This window comes from Salvelinus alpinus, chromosome 28 (genome assembly GCF_045679555.1).
Source record: "Salvelinus alpinus chromosome 28, SLU_Salpinus.1, whole genome shotgun sequence".
NCBI lineage: Eukaryota > Metazoa > Chordata > Actinopteri > Salmoniformes > Salmonidae > Salvelinus > Salvelinus alpinus.
In genome coordinates this window covers 35,505,445-35,528,061 of record NC_092113.1, presented here as the reverse complement: position 1 = coordinate 35,528,061, position 22,617 = coordinate 35,505,445, and the positions used below count along the sequence as shown (strand labels likewise).

Genomic DNA, 22,617 nt, shown 5'->3' with positions numbered 1-22,617 from the left:
AATGTGTGTGTGTTATATTAAACGGGGAGTAAAATGTTGGCAAGCAATAAACATTTCAGAACAACTATGGCTGAATTATTATCCTTACACTTTCAAAAATATTAGTTGAATAAGACATGGGAGAGATGACGAATTTTGGCAGATTTATTTATAGACTAATACAAAATGAGTAGCGGATTTAGGTACGGGCGACATGGGCAACCGGACCAGGGTGGCAAGGAGGCGCCCCCGGGCGGGGGCAGGCGCGGGCACTGAAGGACGGGTTCGCCCAGGGGCCATACAAGCTAGAACCGCCACATACACTTGAAACAAATAGCCAAAACAAAAACTGCAGACAAAAATGCTTTCTGCTACTAAGATCAGTGAAATGTAGACTAAACTGACAGCTGAGTGAAGAGCAGAAATAGCAAGTCACAGTAATGAAGAACGTGAAAGGGGGAGAATTCTGTCCGGGGAAAAATTTTGGCACAACACCTGATCCTGCTCAGATTAAGCACTGAAGGATGGTCAGCTAGGGTTCTGGTCCCCAGCTGGCAAAGCTGTGCAAAACTGGTTGGAATGACATCATCTGTGGGAGGCAGGTAGCCTAGTGGTTAGAGCATTGGACTTTTAACCGAAAGGTTGCAAGATCGAATCCCCGAGCAGACAAGGTAAAAATGTTGTTCTGCTCCTGAACAAGGCAGTTAACCCACTGTTCCTAGGCCATCATTGAAAATAAGAATTTGTTCTTAACTGACTTGCCTAGTTAAATAAAGAAGAAATTAAATAAAGAATGATGACATAATGATGAACCATTTCAGGTTGTAATGACATCACTTCAACGTGTTTTACTCACGGAGTTATTTTTCTTCTCACAGAAAAGACAAACTGTGGGTCTCTCTCATTTTGGCCGACACATTTCCTTGGGAATCTGTTGTATTGACAACTCATGAGATGTCAAAACAGGGAGGTGTCAAAAAGAAAACGGGATTACTCTCTAAACCCAGTCTGGATTATAGACAATAAAAGTAAATCCTTGATGTTTATAATGTATAAGATGTTTTTAATGTATAAGGTAAATTCACTCAGTAGTGTCACTGAAAATATATAAGAGATTGTTTCTTATTATTTCAACGATATACCAATTAGGTGCATGACACCTCACTAATGGTACATTTTCCCGTCACTAGTCAGCATCCTAGAGGTCTAAGTTAAGTTGGGACCATATTATAGAAGAAGAGGTGTAGGCCAAGCCTGCAGAGGGACAACAGAAGAGGTGTAGGCCAAGCCTGCAGAGGGACAACAGAAGAGGTGTAGGCCAAGCCTGCAGAGGGACAACAGAAGAGGTGTAGGCCAAGCCTGCAGAGGGACAACGGAAGAGGTGTAGGCCAAGCCTGCAGAGGGACAACAGAAGAGGTGTAGGCCAAGCCTGCAGAGGGACAACAGAAGAGGTGTAGGCCAAGCCTGCAGAGGGACAACAGAAGAGGTGTAGGCCAAGCCTGCAGAGGGACAACAGAAGAGGTGTAGGCCAAGCCTGCAGAGGGACAACAGAAGAGATGTAGGCCAAGCCTGCAGAGGGACAACAGAAGAGGTGTAGGCCAAGCCTGCAGAGGGACAACGGAAGAGGTGTAGGCCAAGCCTGCAGAGGGACAACAGAAGAGGTGTAGGCCAAGCCTGCAGAGGGACAACAGAAGAGGTGTAGGCCAAGCCTGCAGAGGGACAACAGAAGAGGTGTAGGCCAAGCCTGCAGAGGGACAACAGAAGCCCTTCAGGGCTTCCAGTTCCATGTGTGAGAGACATTCTGTTTCTGGAAATGTTTGGAATCCTCTTGCATTCTATGGACTAATTGCTTCAGCCACTGGGGGTTCTGCCTGAAGATGATGCCTGTCCTGAAGGGAAGAGCTGTGGGTGAGACTGTAGGGTTGGGGTAAGATAAGGTAAGATTCTGGCTGTAGTAGGTTTGTGGTAAGATGAGGTACGAGTCTGGCTGTAGTAGGGTTGGGGTAAGAGTCTGGCTGTAGTAGGGTTAGGGTAAGAGTCTGGCTGTAGTAGGGTTGGGGTAAGAGTCTGGCTGTAGTAGGGTTGGGGTAAGAGTCTGGCTGTAGTAGGGTTGGGGTAAGAGTCTGGCTGTAGTAGGGTTGGGGGTAAGAGTCTGGCTGTAGTAGGGTTGGGGTAAGAGTCTGGCTGTAGTAGGGTTGGGGGTAAGAGTCTGGCTGTAGTAGGGTTGGAGTAAGAGTCTGGCTATAGTAGGGTTTGGATAAGAAGGTGTAAGAGTCTGGCTGTAGTAGGGTTGGAGTAAGAGTCTGGCTATAGTAGGGTTTGGGTAAGAAGGTGTAAGAGTCTGGCTGTAGTAGGGTTGGGGTAAGAGTTTGGCTGTACTAGGGTTGGGGTAAGAGTCTGGCTGTAGTAGGGTTGGAGTAAGAGTCTGGCTATAGTAGGGTTTGGGTAAGAAGGTGTAAGAGTCTGGCTGTAGTAGGGTTGGGGTAAGAGTCTGGCTGTAGTAGGGTTGGGGTAAGAGTCTGGCTGTAGTAGGGTTGGGGTAAGAGTCTGGCTATAGTAGGGTTGGGGTAAGAGTCTGGCTGTAGTAGGGTTGGGGTAAGAGTCTGGCTGTAGTAGGGTTGGGGTAAGAGTCTGGCTGTAGTAGGGTTGGGGTAAGAGTCTGGCTGTAGTAGGGTTGGGGGTAAGAGTCTGGCTGTAGTAGGGTTGGGGTAAGAGTCTGGCTGTAGTAGGGTTGGGGGTAAGAGTCTGGCTGTAGTAGGGTTGGGGTAAGAGTTTGGCTGTACTAGGGTTGGGGTAAGAGTCTGGCTGTAGTAGGGTTGGAGTAAGAGTCTGGCTATAGTAGGGTTTGGGTAAGAAGGTGTAAGAGTCTGGCTGTAGTAGGGTTGGGGTAAGAGTCTGGCTGTAGTAGGGTTGGGGTAAGAGTCTGGCTGTAGTAGGGTTGGGGTAAGAGTCTGGCTATAGTAGGGTTGGGGTAAGAGTCTGGCTGTAGTAGGGTTGGGGTAAGAGTCTGGCTGTAGTAGGGTTGGGGTAAGAGTCTGGCTGTAGTAGGGTTGGGGTAAGAGTCTGGCTGTAGTAGGGTTGGGGGTAAGAGTCTGGCTGTAGTAGGGTTGGGGTAAGAGTCTGGCTGTAGTAGGGTTGGGGGTAAGAGTCTGGCTGTAGTAGGGTTGGGGGTAAGAGTCTGGCTGTAGTAGGGTTGGGGTAAGAGTCTGGCTGTAGTAGGGTTGGGGTAAGAGTCTGGCTGTAGTAGGGTTGGGGTAAGAGTCTGGCTGTAGTAGGGTTGGGGTAAGAGTCTGGCTGTAGTAGGGTTAGGGTAAGAGTCTGGCTGTAGTAGGGTTGGGGGTAAGAGTCTGGCTGTAGTAGGGTTGGGGTAAGAGTCTGGCTGTAGTAGGGTTGGGGGTAAGAGTCTGGCTGTAGTAGGGTTGGGGGTAAGAGTCTGGCTGTAGTAGGGTTGGGGTAAGAGTCTGGCTGTAGTAGGGTTGGGGGTAAGAGTCTGGCTGTAGTAGGGTTGGGGTAAGAGTCTGGCTGTAGTAGGGTTAGGGTAAGATGAGGTAGGAGTCTCTGCTTTAACCTAATGACACGTATGAGAGGAAAAGGCCCCAGAGTGGCGGTGGCATTGAATGGTTTCTGTTCAGCCTGCATGTCATTGGTTTCTAGCCCCTGCCTGCCCGAACCTCTGACCTCTTATCATATCCCCTTGTTGTACTGCTGTGGTTACTTCCTTTCTTTCTTACGGATTGCCCTCTCACTGTTCAGTTTCCTGGAGTCCTCCCCTTCTGGTTTAGCTGTAGTCACTGGCCATACTGGTAACATAGAGGAAATATTTTGCGAGGCAAGATACTATACGTCTCTTCCTGGTTCAGTAGTGATATGTTATTTACATGTTTTTCTTTGATTAACTGTATACAGCCAGTGATACTAATAATGGACTTATTAGACAGTATAGTACAGTACTTTGGTAATGGACTTATTAATAGATCTCTTCCTGGTTCAGTAGTGGCATAACAACTAACTGTATACAGTCAGTGAGTGTCTCATTTACTAAACCTCTAAACAGAGGGGGATGGCTTTTGGATATTTATTGTTCATATTTGTATTATAAAATGGTTTATATGTCTTCAGTTGTTGAAATTTGTCTGAAGTTGTACTGTTTTTAACTAATGAAATATACATTTTCCGTTATTTACATTTACAGTGGGGCAAAAAAGTATTTAGTCAGCCACATATTGTGCAAGTTCTCCCACTTAAAAAGATGAGAGAGGCCTGTAATTTTCATCATAGGTACACTTCAACTATGACAGACAAAATGAGAAAAAAAATCCAGAAAATCACATTGTAGGATTTTTTATGAATTTATTTGCAAATTATGGTGGAAAATAAGTATTTGGTCAATAACAAAAGTTTATCTCAATACTTTGTTATATACCCTTTGTTGGCAATGACAGAGGTCAAACGTTTTCTGTAAGTCTTCACAAGGTTTTCACACACTGTTGCTGGTATTTTGGCCCATTCCTCCATGCAGATCTCCTCTAGAGCAGTGATGTTTTGGGGCTGTTGCTGGGCAACACGGACTTTCAACTCCCTCCAAAGATTTTCTATGGGGTTGAGATCTGGAGACTGGCTAGGCCACTCCAGGACCTTGAAATGCTTCTTACAAAGCCACTCCTTCGTTGCCCGGGCGGTGTGTTTGGGATCATTGTCATGCTGAAAGACCCAGCCACGTTTCATCTTCAATGCCCTTGCTGATGGAAGGAGGTTTTCACTCAAAATCTCACGATACATGGCCCCATTCATTCTTTCCTTTACACGGATCAGTCGTCCTGGTCCCTTTGCAGAAAAACAGCCCCAAAGCATGATGTTTCCACCCCCATGCTTCACAGTAGGTATGGTGTTCTTTGGATGCAACTCAGTATTATTTGTCCTCCAAACACGACGAGTTGAGTTTTTACCAATAAGTTCTATTTTGGTTTCATCTGACCATATGACATTCTCCCAATCTTCTTCTGGATCATCCAAATGCTCTCTAGCAAACTTCAGACGTGCCTGGACATGTACTGGCTTAAGCAGGGGGACACGTCTGGCACTGCAGGATTTGAGTCCCTGGCGGCGTAGTGTGTTACTGATGGTAGGCTTGGTTACTTTGGTCCCAGCTCTCTGCAGGTCATTCACTAGGTCCCCCCGTGTGGTTCTGGGATTTTTGCTCACCGTTCTTGTGATCATTTTGACCCCACGGGGTGAGATCTTGCGTGGAGCCCCAGATCGAGGGAGATTATCAGTGGTCTTGTATGTCTTCCACTTCCTAATAATTGCTCCCACAGTTGATTTCTTCAAACCAAGCTGCTTACCTATTGCAGATTCAGTCTTCCCAGCCTGGTGCAGGTCTACAATTTTGTTTCTGGTGTCCTTTGACAGCTCTTTGGTCTTGGCCATAGTGGAGTTTGGAGTGTGACTGTTTGAGGTTGTGGACAGGTGTCTTTTATACTGATAACAAGTTCAAACAGGTGCCATTAATACAGGTAACGAGTGGAGGACAGAGGAGCATCTTAAAGAAGAAGTTACAGGTCTGTGAGAGCCAGAAATCTTGCTTGTTTGTAGGTGACCAAATACTTATTTCCCACCATAATTTGCAAATAAATTCATAAAAAATCCTACAATGTGATTTTCTGGATTTTTTTGTCTCATTTTGTCTGTCATAGTTGAAGTGTACCTATGATGAAAATTACAGGCCTCTCTCATCTTTTTAAGTGGGAGAACTTGCACAATTGGTGGCTGACTAAATACTTTTTTGCCCCACTGTATGTTATTGAAATGTCAGATATCAAATGTCTTTCCAACCCACTGCAAGGTTTTACCTTTTGTAGATAATTTGTCCTTGTTTGATATATACACAGAGTATACCAAACATTAGGAACACCTTCCTACTATTGACCCCCTCTTTTGCCCTCAGAACAGCCTCAATTGGTCAGGGCATGGACTCTACAAGGTGTCGAAAGTGTTCCACAGGGATGCTGGCCCATGTTGACTCCAATGCTTCCCACAGTTGTGTCAAGTTGGCTGGATGTCCTTTGGGTGGTGGAGCATTCTTTATACACTCGGGAAACTGTTGAGCGTGAAAAACCCAGCAGCGTTGCAGTTCTTGACACAAACCAGTGCACCTGGCACCTACTACCAATGTTCCCTAGATTTTTTATCTACACAGCAAAATTCAGGTCTGCTGAGCGCAAACTTGAATGTTGTGATAGTTTTGCAAGTTGGCTACTGTGGCTATTTGATCATAATACAGTCCTACCAGAGCGGCCAACCATCAACAACATGGAGCAAATGCATCCCATAACATTTTAACATGTAAATAGGTGTTCTATCATTCAGCCTACAGCAGCAGCCAATGTGTGGTGTTTAATGTAGACCTACATTCCATGAGACTTTTAAAAAAACATGCAGGACTTGACATTAACCAGTTTATCCACTTGTCCGTCAGACAAGGAGGTGACTGAAAATGTTGTGTTTGATAGAATAGAATAAAACTTTATTGTCCATCCAGGATGGACATTTGTCTTTGGCATCGCCTCCCATTAAAAGGATCACATACACATAGTTTCTTACATCATACACATTTAAACCAGTCAGTCCATCATGTTGCATACACAAATATAGGTAAGTACATTAAGGCGGCAGGTAGCGTAGTGGTTAGAGCGTTGGGCCAGTAACCGAAAGGTTGCTAGATCGAATCCCCGAGCTGACGAGGAACGACAATCTGTCGTTCTGCCCCTGAACAAGGCAGTTAACCCACTGTTCCTAGGCCGTCATTGTAAATAAGAATTTGTTCTTAGCTGACTTGCCTAGTTATATATAAATAAACGGTGCAAGAAACCACTTTACAAATTCATTATTATTCCCATTATTACAGAGAATCAGACAAATTATGCTACCCTCTGCTTATTGGCTACTTAGCTTATTCAAGATCATCTCAAAATACAACACATCTCTTTGGCTCACAACTGGCTTTTAAAGATGGATAGAAATGTATATGGTTTGTGCTCTTGTAGGAAGCAATCACTCCCTCATTGTTGACTACAAATGATCTATAACTGGGCTAATAACTCACTAACTAGCAAATCATGTGAACAAATGTGCACACATGGCTACATGCAGCTCTCACTTTGATCTCAACACAAATACATCTACTCAAGACCACTCCTACTGTAGCCTAAACATAGTCCAGTTCAAAGTGAATGGCACAGATCCATATATGGCAATGGCTATTTGCATATAGGCCTACTGCAGCTCTGATTGGTTATGGCGCACCGTATAGAGTACAGTATGAGTTGTGCTGTCAATGCAATAGAATCATACACCAATACGCTCTGCCTACAAGAAAATCTCTTACACAATTAGTTTTGCATACTAAATCTTGCATAGTTTGTTTTGTTTCGGTATATTACATTGAACGTGGCTAATATTTTAAGTTTAATCTCATATTTCTTCAGCACCGGCAGTCCGAGGGGAGCTACTCGCTAAAGCGCGCACTCAGTTTAGAGGAAACATTGCCTACTACCATACCCCGTTCAAAGGCACTTCAATATTTTGTCTTGCCCATTCACCCTCAGAATGGCACACATACACACTCCATGTCTCAATTGTCTTATGTCATGGAAAGAACAGGTGTTCTTAATGTTTTGTATACTCAGTGTACAGGTACATAATATATATTATACTGATGACACATCAATGTGTATTGTGTATTGTATTATTAAATACCCAACGCAGGCATAAGGGTTTAATGTGCGTGTTATAATGGATACTCAGGACAATCCATTCCATCGCACAATATACTGTAAGTTGAATACTGGTTGAAGAAGGAATGGACATAAAACAGACAGTATAGTACAGTACTTTGGTAATGGACTTATTAAACAGGCAATACAGTACAGTACTTTGATCATGGACTTATTAGACAGGCAATACAGTACAGCAAAGTCACCTTGTCTGGGAATCCCAAGATCGTCTCCCATATACAAACCTTCTGCATCATCTCTTTGGTTTGTGTGTGTGCACGCCCGTCTGTGTTTGTACCTCTGTGCGTTTGTGTGTGTGTGCAAACGTTTGTCTGTGTGTGTGTGTGTGTGTGTGCAAACATTTGTCTGTGTGTGTGCAAACGTTCGTCTGTGTGTGTGCAAACGTTTGTCTGTGTGTGTGTGTGCAAACATTTGTCTGTGTGTGTGCAAACGTTCGTCTGTGTGTGTGCAAACGTTTGTCTGTGTGTGTGTGTGCAAACATTTGTCTGTGTGTGTGCAAACGTTTGTCTGTGTGTGTGTGCAAACGTTTGTCTGTGTGTGTGCAAACGTTTGTCTGTGTGTGTGCAAACGTTTGTGTGTGTGTAAACGTGTGTCTGTGTGTAAATGTGTGTCTGTGTGTAAACGTGTGTCTGTGTGTAAACGTGTGTCTGTGTGTAAACGTGTGTCTGTGTGTAAACGTGTGTGTGTGTGTAAACGTGTGTCTGTGTGTGTTTCTCCTCCCCAGGCCTGAAGACCATTGTCGGTGCTCTAATCCAATCGGTGAAGAAATTGTCAGATGTTATGATCCTCACGGTCTTCTGTCTCGGTGTCTTCGCTCTGATTGGACTACAGCTCTTCATGGGCAACCTACGACAAAAATGCGTGATTTGGCCAATCAACTCCACCGAGAACTTCTTGGCCAACGGCAGCATAGGCTTCGACTGGGATGAATACATCAATAACGACAGTACGTAGCCTGGCCGCAGTCAAACACACCAGGGTTGTGTTCTTAAGAGCACAACGTAGCAAAATGTTTCCATTTGCTGAGAAAGTTTGTCCTATATCCCTCTACATCACAGGAGGTTGGTGGGACCTTAATTGGGGAGGACGGGCTCGTGGTAATGGCTGGAGCGGAATCAGTGGAATGGTATCAAATACATCAAACCCATGGTTTCCATATGTTTGATGCCATTCCGTTCGCTCCGTTCCAGCCATTATTATGAGCCGTTTCCCGCTCAGCAGCTTCCACTAATCTACATAGCTGCAGAGGTTTAGCCTCCTAATTGGCCACTAGAAAAGACAGATAGGGAATGTTATTCTGATGCTATTCTGTATGTGTGTGTTGTGTTTCTTTCACCAGAAAATTTCTACTTCCTGCCGAGACAATTGGATGCCCTTTTATGTGGCAACAGTTCAGATTCTGGGTGAGTTGCATACAGGCCCCCGGTGTCCGTTCTGGAGCTGAAGTCACGAGCTCTGCCCTATGCCAAAAACCCTGGTCTGCCCAAGAAAGTCTATGTAAATTATGATTGCCAGAATGGTCCAAAGATGTTTTCTAGACGACTGTTTTGGACTCTAAAATTAGTATATTATGATCAATTTCAATCCCCACAGTGAATTATTTTCAAGTTCGCTACAAATCTAGATATTTAATTAAATAGTGATTCATTCTGACTACTACATTTGTAGTCACACAGGACCACGTGCTGACACAGACCAATCACGAGCCGGCCCGTGATCTTTGCGCGCGTCTCTCAGGCAGGATGAAAACAACTACATCGACCATGATCCTTTGCTATTTAGCAGAGGAGGCTGGTGGGAGGATCTATAGGAGGACAGGCTCATTGTAATGGCTCCTCCCACCAGTCTCCTCATCATGATCCTTAGTGTGTTTTTGGTGTCATTCACCCCCATATGGCGCGCTTCAAATTGAAATAATTCCGTCTTCATGCATCATCGGGAGTTTTCCATAGGATACAGGGATGACTTCAGCGCTATCACTCTACTGGTTTAAATCTCTGTCTGTCTGTCTGTCTGTCTGTCTGTCTGTCTGTGTCTGTCTGTCTGTCTGTCTGTCTGTGTCTGTCTGTCTGTCTGTCTGTGTTTGTCTGGTAGTCTGTCTGTCTGTCTGCCTGTCCGTCTGTCTGTCTGTCTGTGTTTGTCTGTCTGTCTGTCTGTCTGTCTGTTTCCTTGTCTTTCTGTCTGTCTGTTCTGTCTGTTCTGTCTGTATGTCTGTCTGTCTGTCTGTCTGTCTGTCTGTCTGTCTGTCTGTCTCTGTCTGTCTGTCTGTCTGTCTGTCTGTCTGTCTGTCTGTCTGTGTTTGTCTGTCTGCCTGTCCGTCTGTCTGTGTTTGTCTGTCTGTCTGTCTGTCTGTCTGTCTGTCTGTCTGTCTGTCTGTCTGTTTCCTTGTCTTTCTGTCTGTTCTGTCTGTGTCTGTGTCTGTCTGTCTGTCTGTCTGTCTGTTTCCTTGTCTTTCTGTCTGTCTGTTGTGTCTGTTCTGTGTCTGTCTGTCTGTCTGTCTGTCTGTCTGTCTGTCTGTTTCCTTGTCTTTCTGTCTGTCTGTCTCTGTCGGTCTATCTTTCTGTCTGCCTCTGTCTCTGTCTGTCTGTCTGTCTATCTGCCTTATTCTTTCATTAAACCAGACAGCTGTACTATCCGGCAGCCATGTTGTTTTTGTATGTAAATATTGCTGTAGTCTTTGTATGGTTATGTGGCCCTCTCCTCTCCCCCCAGCCGCTGCCCTGAAGGCTTCACATGCATGAAAGCTGGCAGGAATCCAAATTACGGTTACACCAGCTTTGACAGCTTTGGATGGGCTTTCCTGACTCTCTTCAGACTCATGACACAGGACTTCTGGGAGAACCTCTATATGCTGGTGAGCACAGAATGAAATAGAACATACAGTATTATATACATGACTTCTATCTATGATATTGTATATCTATGCTGGTGAGACAGGCTTGTTGTTTTACCAAAGGATATGTTGGTTTGGTTTTGAGTTACGCTACTGTTCAACAGTTTGGGGTCACTTAGAAATGTCCTAGTTTTTGAAAGAAAAGCACATTTTTTGTCCATTAAAATGACATCAAATTGATCAGAAATACAGTGTAGACATTGTTCATGTTGTAAATGACTATTGTAGCTGGAAATGGCAGATTTTTTATGGAATATCTACATCGGCATACAGAGGCCAATTATCAACGACAACCACTCCTGTGTTCCAATGGCACGTTGTGTTAGCTAATCCAAGTTTATCATTTTAAAAGGCTAATTAATCATTAGAAAACCCTTTTGCAATTATGTTAGCACAGCTGAAAACTGTTGTTCTGATTAAAGAAGCAATAAAACTGGCCTTCTTTAGACTAGTTGAGTATCTGGAGCATCAGCATTTGTGGGTTCGATTACAGGCTCAAAATGTCCAGAAACAAAGAACTTTCTTCTGAAACTCGTCAGTCTATTCTTGTTCTGAGAAATGAAGGCTATTCCATGCGAGAAATTGCCAAGAAACTGAAGATCTCGTACAACGCTGTGTACTACTCCCTTCACAGAACAGCGCAAACTGGCTCTAACCAGAATAGAAAGAGGAGTGGGAGGCCCCGGTGCACAACTGAGCAAGAGGACAAGTACATTAGAGTGTCTAGTTTGAGAAACAGACGCCTCACAAGTCCTCAACTGGCAGCTTAATTAAATAGTACCCGCAAAATACCAGTCTCAATGTCAACAGTGAAGAGGCGACTCCGGGATGCTGGCCTTTTAGGCAGAGTTGCAAAGAAAAAGCCATATCTCAGACTGGCCAATAAAAATAAAAGATTAAGATGGGCAAAAGAACACAGACACTGGACAGAGGAACTCTGCCTAGAAAGCCAGCATCCCGGAGTCGCCTCTTCTCTGTTGACGTTGATACTGGTGTTTCAATTGCCAGAATGATCCAGCGTCGTTGCATTGCTCTGCAAAAATACTCTGTTCCTGCTCCCCTGTCTCTCATCCATATTGATACAAATCATAAATTGATAAGGTACTAAGATGTATAATGTCTCCATCAAATCTAAGAAGTGATTTTAATGTTAAAGTGTGTGTGTGTGTGTGTGTGTGTGTGTGTGTGTGTGTGTGTGTGTGTGTGTGTGTGTGTGTGTGTGTGTGTGTGTGTGTGTGTGTGTGGATGAGTGTATATATGTGTGTGTGGATGAGTGTATATCTGTGTGGGTGCGCACGTGAGTGTGTGTGTGTGGATGAGTGTATATATGTGTGTGTGGATGAGTGTATGTCTGTGTGGGTGTGTGTGTGTGTGTGTGTGTGTGTGTGTGTGTGTGTGTGTGTGTGGATGAGTGTATATATGTGTGTGTGGATGAGTGTATATCTGTGTGTGTGTGTGTGTGTGTGTGTGTGTGTGTGTGTGTGTGTGTGTGTGTGTGTGTGTGTGTGTGTGTGTGTGTGTGTGTGTGTGTGTGTGTGTGTGTGTGTGTGTGTGTGTGTGTTAAGGTGCAGAAAGTCAGAGCAGGTGGTCATTCCAGATCAATGGCTCAGCAGTAGAAACTGTCTTTGAGCCTGTTGTTATCAGACCTCATGCTCCGATACTGTCTGTCTCCCCGATGGTAAGGGAGTGAACAGCTAGTGGCTGGGGTGTGTGGGGTCCTTGATGATGCTGCAGGACTATCTCAAGCACCGTTTCAAGTAGATGTCCTGGATGAGTGGCAGCACGGTCACAGAGATGTACTGGGCTGTCTTCACCACCCCCTGGAGCACCTTGCAGTCGTGGACGGAGCAATTCCTGTACCAGTCCGTGATGCAACCGCTCAGGACGCTCTCGATGGTGCAGTGGCAGTATTTGGAGAGGACCCTGGGTGGCATGCCAATGATCAGAAATTATTTCCCATTGTATTTTTTCAGACTATCAGATCGGACAAGCGATAGTCAACCCAGCAGTTCAATAAGTGCCTGCATGCATACACACTACCTGTGATAACATTAGCGGGTTTTAAGAATGCCGTACATCATATGCACTGTCCTACAGACCATACACCCTCTTTTGAAGGGACCTAGTTCAGACCATACACCCTCTTTTAAAGGGTTCTAGTGCAGACCATAGTATAAGTGTACATCTGAAATAGAACCTTTTCTCCCCAAAATATTTACACTTTATTTTGACAGAGAGTCAATCAAATCACATTTTATTTGTCACATGTGCCGAATACAGTGAAATGCTTACTTACAAGACCTTAACCAACAATGCTTTAAGAAGTTTTAAGAAAAGAAAAATAGATAAGTAAAAAATAGGAAATAGAATAGAAAAGTAACAAATGATTAAACAGCAGCAGTAAAATAACAAGCGAGGCTATATACAGGGGGTACCGGTACAGAGTCAATGTGGAGGCTATATACAGGGGGTACCGATACAGAGTCAATGTGGAGGCTATATACAGGGGGTACCGATACAGAGTCAATGTGGAGGCTATATACAGGGTGTTACGGTACAGAGTCAATGTGGAGGCTATATACAGGGGGTACCGATACAGAGTCAATGTGGAGGCTATATACAGGGTGTTACGGTACAGAGTCAATGTGGAGGCTATATACAGGGGGTACCGATACAGAGTCAATGTGGAGGCTATATACAGGGTGTTACGGTACAGAGTCAATGTGGAGGCTATATACAGGGGGTACCGATACAGAGTCAATGTGGAGGTTATATACAGGGGGTACCGATACAGAGTCAATGTGGAGGCTATATACAGGGGGTTCCGATACAGAGTCAATGTGGAGGCTATATACAGGGTGTTACGGTACAGAGTCAATGTGGAGGCTATATACAGGGGGGTACCGGTACAGAGTCAATGTGGAGGCTATATACAGGGGGTACCGGTACAGAGTCAATGTGGAGGCTATATACAGGGGGTACCGATACAGAGTCAATGTGGAGGCTATATACAGGGGGTACCGATACAGAGTCAATGTGGAGGCTATGTACAGGGGGTACCGATACAGAGTCAATGTGGAGGCTATATACAGGGTGTTACGGTACAGAGTCAATGTGGAGGCTATATACAGGGGGTACCGATACAGAGTCAATGTGGAGGCTATATACAGGGGGTACCGATACAGAGTCAATGTAGAGGCTATATACAGGGGGTACCGATACAGAGTCAATGTGGAGGCTATATACAGGGGGTACCGATACAGAGTCAATGTGTGGAGGCTATATACAGGGGGTACCGATACAGAGTCAATGTGGAGGCTATATACAGGGTGTTACGGTACAGAGTCAATGTGGAGGCTATATACAGGGGGTACCGATACAGAGTCAATGTGGAGGCTATATACAGGGTGTTACGGTACAGAGTCAATGTGTGGAGGCTATATACAGGGGGTACCGATACAGAGTCAATGTGGAGGCTATATACAGGGTGTTACGGTACAGAGTCAATGTGGAGGCTATATACAGGGGGTACCGGTACAGAGTCAATGTGGAGGCTATATACAGGGGGTACCGATACAGAGTCAATGTGCGGCGGCACCGGTTAGTTGAGGTAATTGAGGTAATATGTACATGTAGGTAGAGTTAAAGTGACTATGCGTCGATTATAAACAGAGAGTAGCAGCAGCGTAAAAGAGGGGTCTGGGTAGCTCTTTGATTAGCTGTTCAGGAGTCTTATGGCTTGGGGGTAGAAGCTGTTAATAAGCCTTTTGGACCTAGATTTGGCACTCCGGTAGTGCTTGCCGTGTGGTAGCAGACAGAACAGTCTATGACTTGGGTGGCTGGAGTCTTTGACAATTTTTAGGGCCTTCCTCTGACACCGCTTGGTATAGAGGTCCTGGATGGCAGGAAGCTTGGCCCCAGTGATGTACTGGGTCGTACGCACTATCCTCTGTAGTGCCTTGCTGCAACCAGTCAGGATGCTCTCAATGGTGCAGCTGTAAAACCTTTTGAGGATCTGAGGACCCATGCCAAATCTTTTCAGTCTCCTGAAGGGGAATAGGCTTTGTCGTGCCCTCTTCACAACTGTCTTAGTAGGCTTGGACCATGATAGTTTGTTGGTGACGTGGACACCAAGGAACTTGAAGCGCTCAACCTGCTCCACTTCAGCCCCGTCAATGAGAATGGGGGCGTGCTCGGTCCTCCTTTTCCTGTAGTCCAAAATCGTCTCCTTTGTCTTCATCACGTTGAGGGAGAGGTTGTTGTCCTGGCACAATGCTGAGACCAAAGTCTCTTTTCCAGGTGAGCCCTGTTTAGCACCACAATACACATCAAAATACAATATACACATTAAACTACACATCCATATACACATTAAAATACACATTATTATACACAACAATACACAAAAAGCAAAACACAGTCATAAAACCAGACACATTCTTCAGTAAAAAGGTCTCCTAGTCCATTCATATTTTCCAACTGGGCTATACATTTGGGTGAGGTTTTTTTCTCGCCTGAGTTGCCTCCTTTCACTGCCAAAAATAAAATGAAACCATCTAGTGTTCAGCGAAATAACAACACAATGTCAAATACAGGTAGCCTAGTCAAATAATTAACATCCAATCACATTAACCATTAATTCTCTCGCGGGATTTCCACTAACGGTCCGTATGTGGCCCAATGTAGCTGCTGCTCATGTTGGTATCTGTACTGATGGCGCAAAAGTCATGACAGGGAGACATAGTGGAGTAGTAATGCGCGTGCAAGCAGTTTCTCCCGACGCCACTTGGTACACTGCAGCATCCACCGAGGCTCTTGCTGCCAAGGGAATGCCTGACAGCTTGAAAGACGTTTTGGACACTACAGTGAAAATGATTAACTTTGTTAAAGCAAGGCCCCTGAACTCTCGTGTATTTTCTGCACTATGCAATGATATGGGCAGCGACCATGTAATGCTTTTACAACATACAGAAGTGCGCTGGTTATCAAGGGGAAAGTATTGACACGTTTTTTTGAATTGAGAGACGAGCTTAAATTGTTCTTTACTGACCATCATTTTCACTTGTCTGACCGCTTGAATGATGACGAGTTTCTTACACAACTGGCCTATCTGGGTGATGTTTTTTCTCACCTGAATGATCTGAATCTAGGATTACAGGGACTCTCCGCAACTATATTCAATGTGCGGGACAAAATTGAGGCTATGATTAAGAAGTTGAAGCTCTTCTCTGTCTGCATTAACAAGGACAACACACAGGTCTTTCCATCATTGTATTATTTTTTGTGTGTAAATTAACTCAAGCTTACAGACAATGTCAAATGTGATAAGGCGAAGCACTTGAGTGAGTTGGGTGCACAATTACGCTGGTACTTTCCCAAAACGGATGACACAAACAACTGGATTCATTATCCCTTTCATGCCCTGCCTCCAGTCCACTTACCGATATCTGAACAAGAGACGATATCTGAACAAGAGAGACTCATCGAAATTGCAACAAGAGGTTCTGTGAAAATGTTATTTAATCAGAAGCCACTGCCAGATTTCTGGATTGGGCTGTGCTCAGAGTTTTTTATTTTTTTATTTTTTATTTCACCTTTATTTAACCAGGTAGGTTAGTTGAGAACAACTTCTCATTTACAACTGCGACCTGGCCAAGATAAAGCATAGCAGTGTGACACAGACAACAACACAGAGTTACACATGGAATAAACAAGCCAATAACACAATAAACAAGCCAATGACACAGTAGGAAAAAAAGAAAGTCTATATACAGTGTGTGCAAAAGGCATGAGGAGGTAGCTTTTTCAAACAGCTTTTTCAAACAGAAATTTGCATCCTGTAGTACTAACTCAAAAAAGTTCTGGAACACTGTAAAGTCCATGGAGAATAAGAGCACCTCCTCCCAGCTGCCCACTGCACTGAGGCTAGGAAACACTGTCACCACCGATAAATCCACTATAATTGAGAATTTCAATAAGCCTTTCTCTACGTCTGGCAATGCTTTCCACCTGGCTACCCCTACCCCGGTCAACTGCCCGGCACCCTCCACAGCAACCTGCCAAAGCCCCCACCATTTCTCCTTCACCCAAATCCAGCACAGCTGGGAGAGGAGGGGGTCGATAGCAGGCGGCAACAGTCAGAGACTTATTTCTGGAGAGATTCATTTTTAAAAGTAGAAGTTCGAACTGTTTGGGTATAGACCTGGAAAGTATGACAGAACTTTGCAGGCTATCTATACAATGACGGCCTGGATAAAGGAGGGGGAACAAATTGACGACCTCTTCTGGAGAACTGGATGGGAGACAAGTGTCTGACTCTGCTGTACTCTCTGTTCTCTTCCAGACCCTAAGGTCGACAGGGTTATTCGGTTAGAGGTCAGAGGGTATAGGTCAAATATCAGTGTTCTATTTCCAGGTAGAACCCTTTTGGATTCCATGTAAAAACCCTTTCCACAGAGGGTTCGACGTGGAACCCAAAGGGGTTATACCTGGAATCAAAAAAGGTTCTACCTGGAACCAGAAAGCGTTCTTCAAAGGGTTCTCTTATGGGGACAGCCAAAGAACCCTTTTGGAACCCTCTGCTGTCTTCTCTCCCCCCTCCCAGACCCTGCGGGCAGCAGGGAAGACCTACATGATCTTCTTTGTGCTGGTGATCTTCGTGGGGTCCTTCTACCTGGTCAATCTGATCCTGGCTGTGGTGGCCATGGCCTATGAGGAGCAGAACCAGGCCACCATGGAGGAGGCTGAGCAGAAAGAGGCAGAGTTCAAAGCCATGCTGGAGCAGATCAAGAACCAGCAGGAGGCTGCACAGGTCAGTATCCCAGTGTCTCTGTGTCTCAGCATGTCTATGGGACCTTTTCCCCGATAGACTTTATAGTGCACTACTTTTGACCAGGTAGTGCACAATGTCTAGGGAAAGGGGTGCCATTTCAGATGCATTCTTTGTGCCATACACTGTATATGTCATATGTGTTTGTTTCTTTGTCTTTGTTGTTACTGTCTCTGCAGGAGGCCGCACAGGTCAGTGTCTGTTCTGTCTGTCTGCTCTGTCTGTCTCTGTCTGTTCTGTCTGTCTGTCTGTCTGTCATCTCTCTGTGTATACTGTATGTGCTTGTCTTTTTACTGTCTGTGCTTACTATACTCCACTCCTATCCTTGACTGTCTGTTTGCTTTAAATCTGTTGTGTCTAATATAAACAGTGGAGCAGTGTTCGTTACCGTGCTCCTATACCTCACTGTGTTTGTGACGGAGGTGAGTAACCTTGCCTGAGACCTGAAGATTTGCATGGGCTTCCTGAGTCAATGCCTAGGCTTTGGCTTAGCGGGCTAATGCACTCTTTTGGCTCACAGCAAACTGGGGTTGGAAACCTGTCTGTCACATATGGCTAGTTTAAATCTGTTTAGCCTGATATAAGCTGTACAGCCATGTCTCTGAAGCCAAGCTATGCAAAATGGCTGTTCTGCGTACTTGCTTAGCAAAAATATGCAAACTTGCACAACCCAAGTAAGTCAAGTGCAGATGCAGCCCCGCAATTTGTATCTCGATACAACTACGCAGGATTGCTATTTTTGCGTAGCTAGCTAAATGCATTGTGTATTTGCGTACGGTATGAATGAGATTTCAGTGGGAATGGACACGCAGGTGTTTTTCTCACTCTCTCTCCCGGTGTGGCGGTTTGCGATAGGCCAACGCCATGGCGACGACGGCAGGCACGGTGTCGGAGGACGTAGGGGATGATGACGGCGGGGGGACCCTGTCCTGTAGCTCATCAGAGATGTCCAAGCTCAGTTCCAAGAGCGCCAAGGAGCGGCGCAACCGCAAGAAGAAGTGGCGCCAGAAAGAGCAGTCGCAGCGGGAGGAGAAGGGGGACTGCGAGAAGTTTGTCAAGTCCGAGTCGGATGACGGCAGTAAGAAGAGCCGCTTCCGTTTCCCTGACAACCGGCTAGGCCGCAAGTCTTCCATCATGAACCAGGTGAGAGGACCAGTGTCAAAGGTCACTGTTTGTCACTGTGCAATGCATTCCTGGAGGAAGATGGAATAGGACTAAATAACAGGCAGTTATTCATGTTTCCATTTGAGGTCACATATTGACACTCCAATGTTCCATTTTTTTTCAGTTCCCTTCTAAGTAAACTTAAACATCAGGGTTTGGTTTCAGATAAAGACTATTTAGAGCTTTGTAACAGGGCTTCAACCACAGAGTAACAGGGCTTCAACCACAGAGTAACAGGGCTTCAACCACAGAGTAACAGGGCTTCAACCACAGAGTAACAGGGCTTCAACTACAGACTAACAGAGCTTCAACCACAGAGTAACAGGGCTTCAACCACAGAGTAACAGGGCTTCAACCACAGAGTAACAGGGATTCAACCACAGATACAGCAGCATTCATCATAACCTGCTGTTGTAGCTGAAGATACAGCAGCATTCATCATAACCTGCTGTTGTAACTAAAGATACAGCAGCATTCATCATAACCTGCTGTTGTAGCTGAAGATACAGCAGCATTCATCATAACCTGCTGTTGTAGCTGAAGATACAGCAGCATTCATCATAACCTGCTGTTGTAGCTGAAGATACAGCAGCATTCATCATAACCTGCTGTTGTAACTAAAGATACAGCAGCATTCATCATAACCTGCTGTTGTAGCTGAAGATACAGCAGCATTCATCATAACCTGCTGTTGTAACTGAAGATACAGCAGCATTCATCATAACCTGCTGTTGTAGCTGAAGATACAGCAGCATTCATCATAACCTGCTGTTGTAGCTGAAGATACAGCAGCATTCATCATAACCTGCTGTTGTAGCTGAAGATACAGCAGCATTCATCATAACCTGCTGTTGTAACTGAAGATACAGCAGCATTCATCATAACCTGCTGTTGTAGCTGAAGATACAGCAGCATTCATCATAACCTGCTGTTGTAACTGAAGATACAGCAGCATTCATCATAACCTGCTGTTGTAACTGAAGATACAGCAGCATTCATCATAACCTGCTGTTGTAACTGAAGATACAGCAGCATTCATCATAACCTGCTGTTGTAACTGAAGATACAGCAGCATTCATCATAACCTGCTGTTGTAGCTGAAGATACAGCAGCATTCATCATAACCTGCTGTTGTAACTGAAGATACAGCAGCATTCATCATAACCTGCTGTTGTAACTGAAGATACAGCAGCATTCATCATAACCTGCTGTTGTAACTGAAGATACAGCAGCATTCATCATAACCTGCTGTTGTAACTAAAGATACAGCAGCATTCATCATAACCTGCTGTTGTAGCTGAAGATACAGCAGCATTCATCATAACCTGCTGTTGTAGCTAAAGATACAGCAGCATTCATCATAACCTGCTGTTGTAGCTGAAGATACAGCAGCATTCATCATAACCTGCTGTTGTAGCTGAAGATACAGCAGCATTCATCATAACCTGCTGTTGTAACTAAAGATACAGCAGCATTCATCATAACCTGCTGTTGTAGCTGAAGATACAGCAGCATTCATCATAACCTGCTGTTGTAGCTGAAGATACAGCAGCATTCATCATAACCTGCTGTTGTAACTAAAGATACAGCAGCATTCATCATAACCTGCTGTTGTAGCTGAAGATACAGCAGCATTCATCATAACCTGCTGTTGTAGCTGAAGATACAGCAGCATTCATCATAACCTGCTGTTGTAACTGAAGATACAGCAGCATTCATCATAACCTGCTGTTGTAGCTAAAGATACAGCAGCATTCATCATAACCTGCTGTTGTAGCTGAAGATACAGCAGCATTCATCATAACCTGCTGTTGTAGCTAAAGATACAGCAGCATTCATCATAACCTGCTGTTGTAGCTGAAGATACAGCAGCATTCATCATAACCTGCTGTTGTAACTGAAGATACAGCAGCATTCATCATAACCTGCTGTTGTAGCTGAAGATACAGCAGCATTCATCATAACCTGCTGTTGTAGCTGAAGATACAGCAGCATTCATCATAACCTGCTGTTGTAGCTGAAGATACAGCAGCATTCATCATAACCTGCTGTTGTAACTGAAGATACAGCAGCATTCATCATAACCTGCTGTTGTAGCTAAAGATACAGCAGCATTCATCATAACCTGCTGTTGTAGCTGAAGATACAGCAGCATTCATCATAACCTGCTGGTGTAGCTGAAGATACAGCAGCATTCATCATAACCTGCTGTTGTAGCTGAAGATACAGCAGCATTCATCATAACCTGCTGTTGTAGCTGAAGATACAGCAGCATTCATCATAACCTGCTGTTGTAACTGAAGATACAGCAGCATTCATCATAACCTGCTGTTGTAGCTAAAGATACAGCAGCATTCATCATAACCTGCTGTTGTAACTGAAGATACAGCAGCATTCATCATAACCTGCTGTTGTAGCTGAAGATACAGCAGCATTCATCATAACCTGCTGTTGTAACTGAAGATACAGCAGCTTTCATCCAATGCTTGAATTATTAACAGTGAATACATTAATGTTTCATTATGGAAGAGTGTTATTTTGTTCTGGGGTCTTTCATATTGTACTGCTACTTAGGGGCAGGACGATATCAGTATCGCAATACTCATTAGCATCATGGGAAGAAAAGAAAACACAAAGCCGGTTTAACTTCTTTAGTTAAACGGCCCTAATGTTGGAAACAAACATCATTATGTTGTCATCCAGAGTCACATGTATTTATTTTCCAAGCTATAACACAATATTTTACATACAGCAGGTTCTTAATTAAATGACCAAAGCATGCTAAATGCCAATTTTTTCACATTTGCATTTTTTCATCTGAAATTAAATATCATGGGTACCTTTCTATGTGTGTAAATTATGACTGTTCTCATACTTTTCAAACATTTACTTTAGAATGTATTCATTTATTTATTTTGCAAACGCGATATCTGACAACATTTGTTTCGTACCAAAACGTGCTATATCCAGAGCCATGTATTTATAGAGTTGGACCATGAGGTTTCTGCATTATGATGCATTTACATGACACTACAACATTCTACGGCAGCCATGTTAGAACCTCATTAACATTACACAGGGAATATTTCAATAAAATGTTCTGGAACTGAATGTCTAGAATTAGAACAGTATTAAACATTCTAAAAGTTGGCCCAACTCTCTAAATAAATGGCTCTGGCTATATCCACCGTCCAGATGAATGAAATGTTCCATATCGTTTTTGCCGCTAGCGCTAAAGTGAGTCATTTAGGGAATAATTTCTATTCTATTTGTCTGTTCAGTCATAAGTTAGGTTTAATAAGAACCATATCTTATTAATTTAGGCTAACCCCTGACTTAGTCAGCCAGATGCAGAGAGAGACAGCTGTCACTCTCAGCTGTTTGCACGCTGGCTACCTAGCACTAGGTTATCTTTGACCTCTAGAGTGTCGTGGACCTTTTGATTATTATGGATCACTTCGGAGCCTGTGATATCTGTTCCTGTTGGCCGAAAGAGGAAACTTTTTAAACAAGCTCATGAAAAGGAGAGAGCAAAGATCCAGCGACGGGAAACAATAATAGGCTACTGTCTGTAAACCTACGGAGGGCTATGTCAGTGGGCTGAGTCACTCCAACAATAAGAATCAATCCATCCTTGACTTTCTAATTATTCTTTAAATCCTTCCTTAAAGTGTATATATAACCAAACTCAAAAAGCTGTCCTTGTGATTTATCCTACAGAAAAAAAACGGTAAAACCCCCATAAACTTTTTACAAAAGCTGTCAGAAAATTAAACACATTGTATATACCTTGTTCACCCTTTGGATACAATAAATTGGCAATATGTGATAGGCTATTTGCACAATATACACTGCTCAAAAAAATAAAGGGAACACTTAAACAACACAATGTAACTCCAAGTCAATCACACTTCTGTGAAATCAAACTGTCCACTTAGGAAGCAACACTGATTGACAAT

The 22,617-nt window shown here is 44.0% G+C and overlaps 1 protein-coding gene across 3 annotated transcripts in view; it reads left to right on the top strand.

Annotated features, from left to right (window-relative positions):
• Positions 1-22,617, top strand: part of LOC139557758 (sodium channel protein type 8 subunit alpha-like) — a 122,499-nt gene that overhangs the window by 36,815 nt on the left and 63,067 nt on the right. For all 3 annotated transcript variants that reach the window (XM_071372921.1, XM_071372919.1, XM_071372920.1), the window contains exons 7-11: positions 8,497-8,718; positions 9,112-9,175; positions 10,485-10,626; positions 17,270-17,476; positions 18,350-18,637. In XM_071372921.1, the coding sequence (XP_071229022.1) occupies positions 8,497-8,718; positions 9,112-9,175; positions 10,485-10,626; positions 17,270-17,476; positions 18,350-18,637 (923 nt within the window). The remainder of the gene's footprint in view (positions 1-8,496; positions 8,719-9,111; positions 9,176-10,484; positions 10,627-17,269; positions 17,477-18,349; positions 18,638-22,617) is intronic.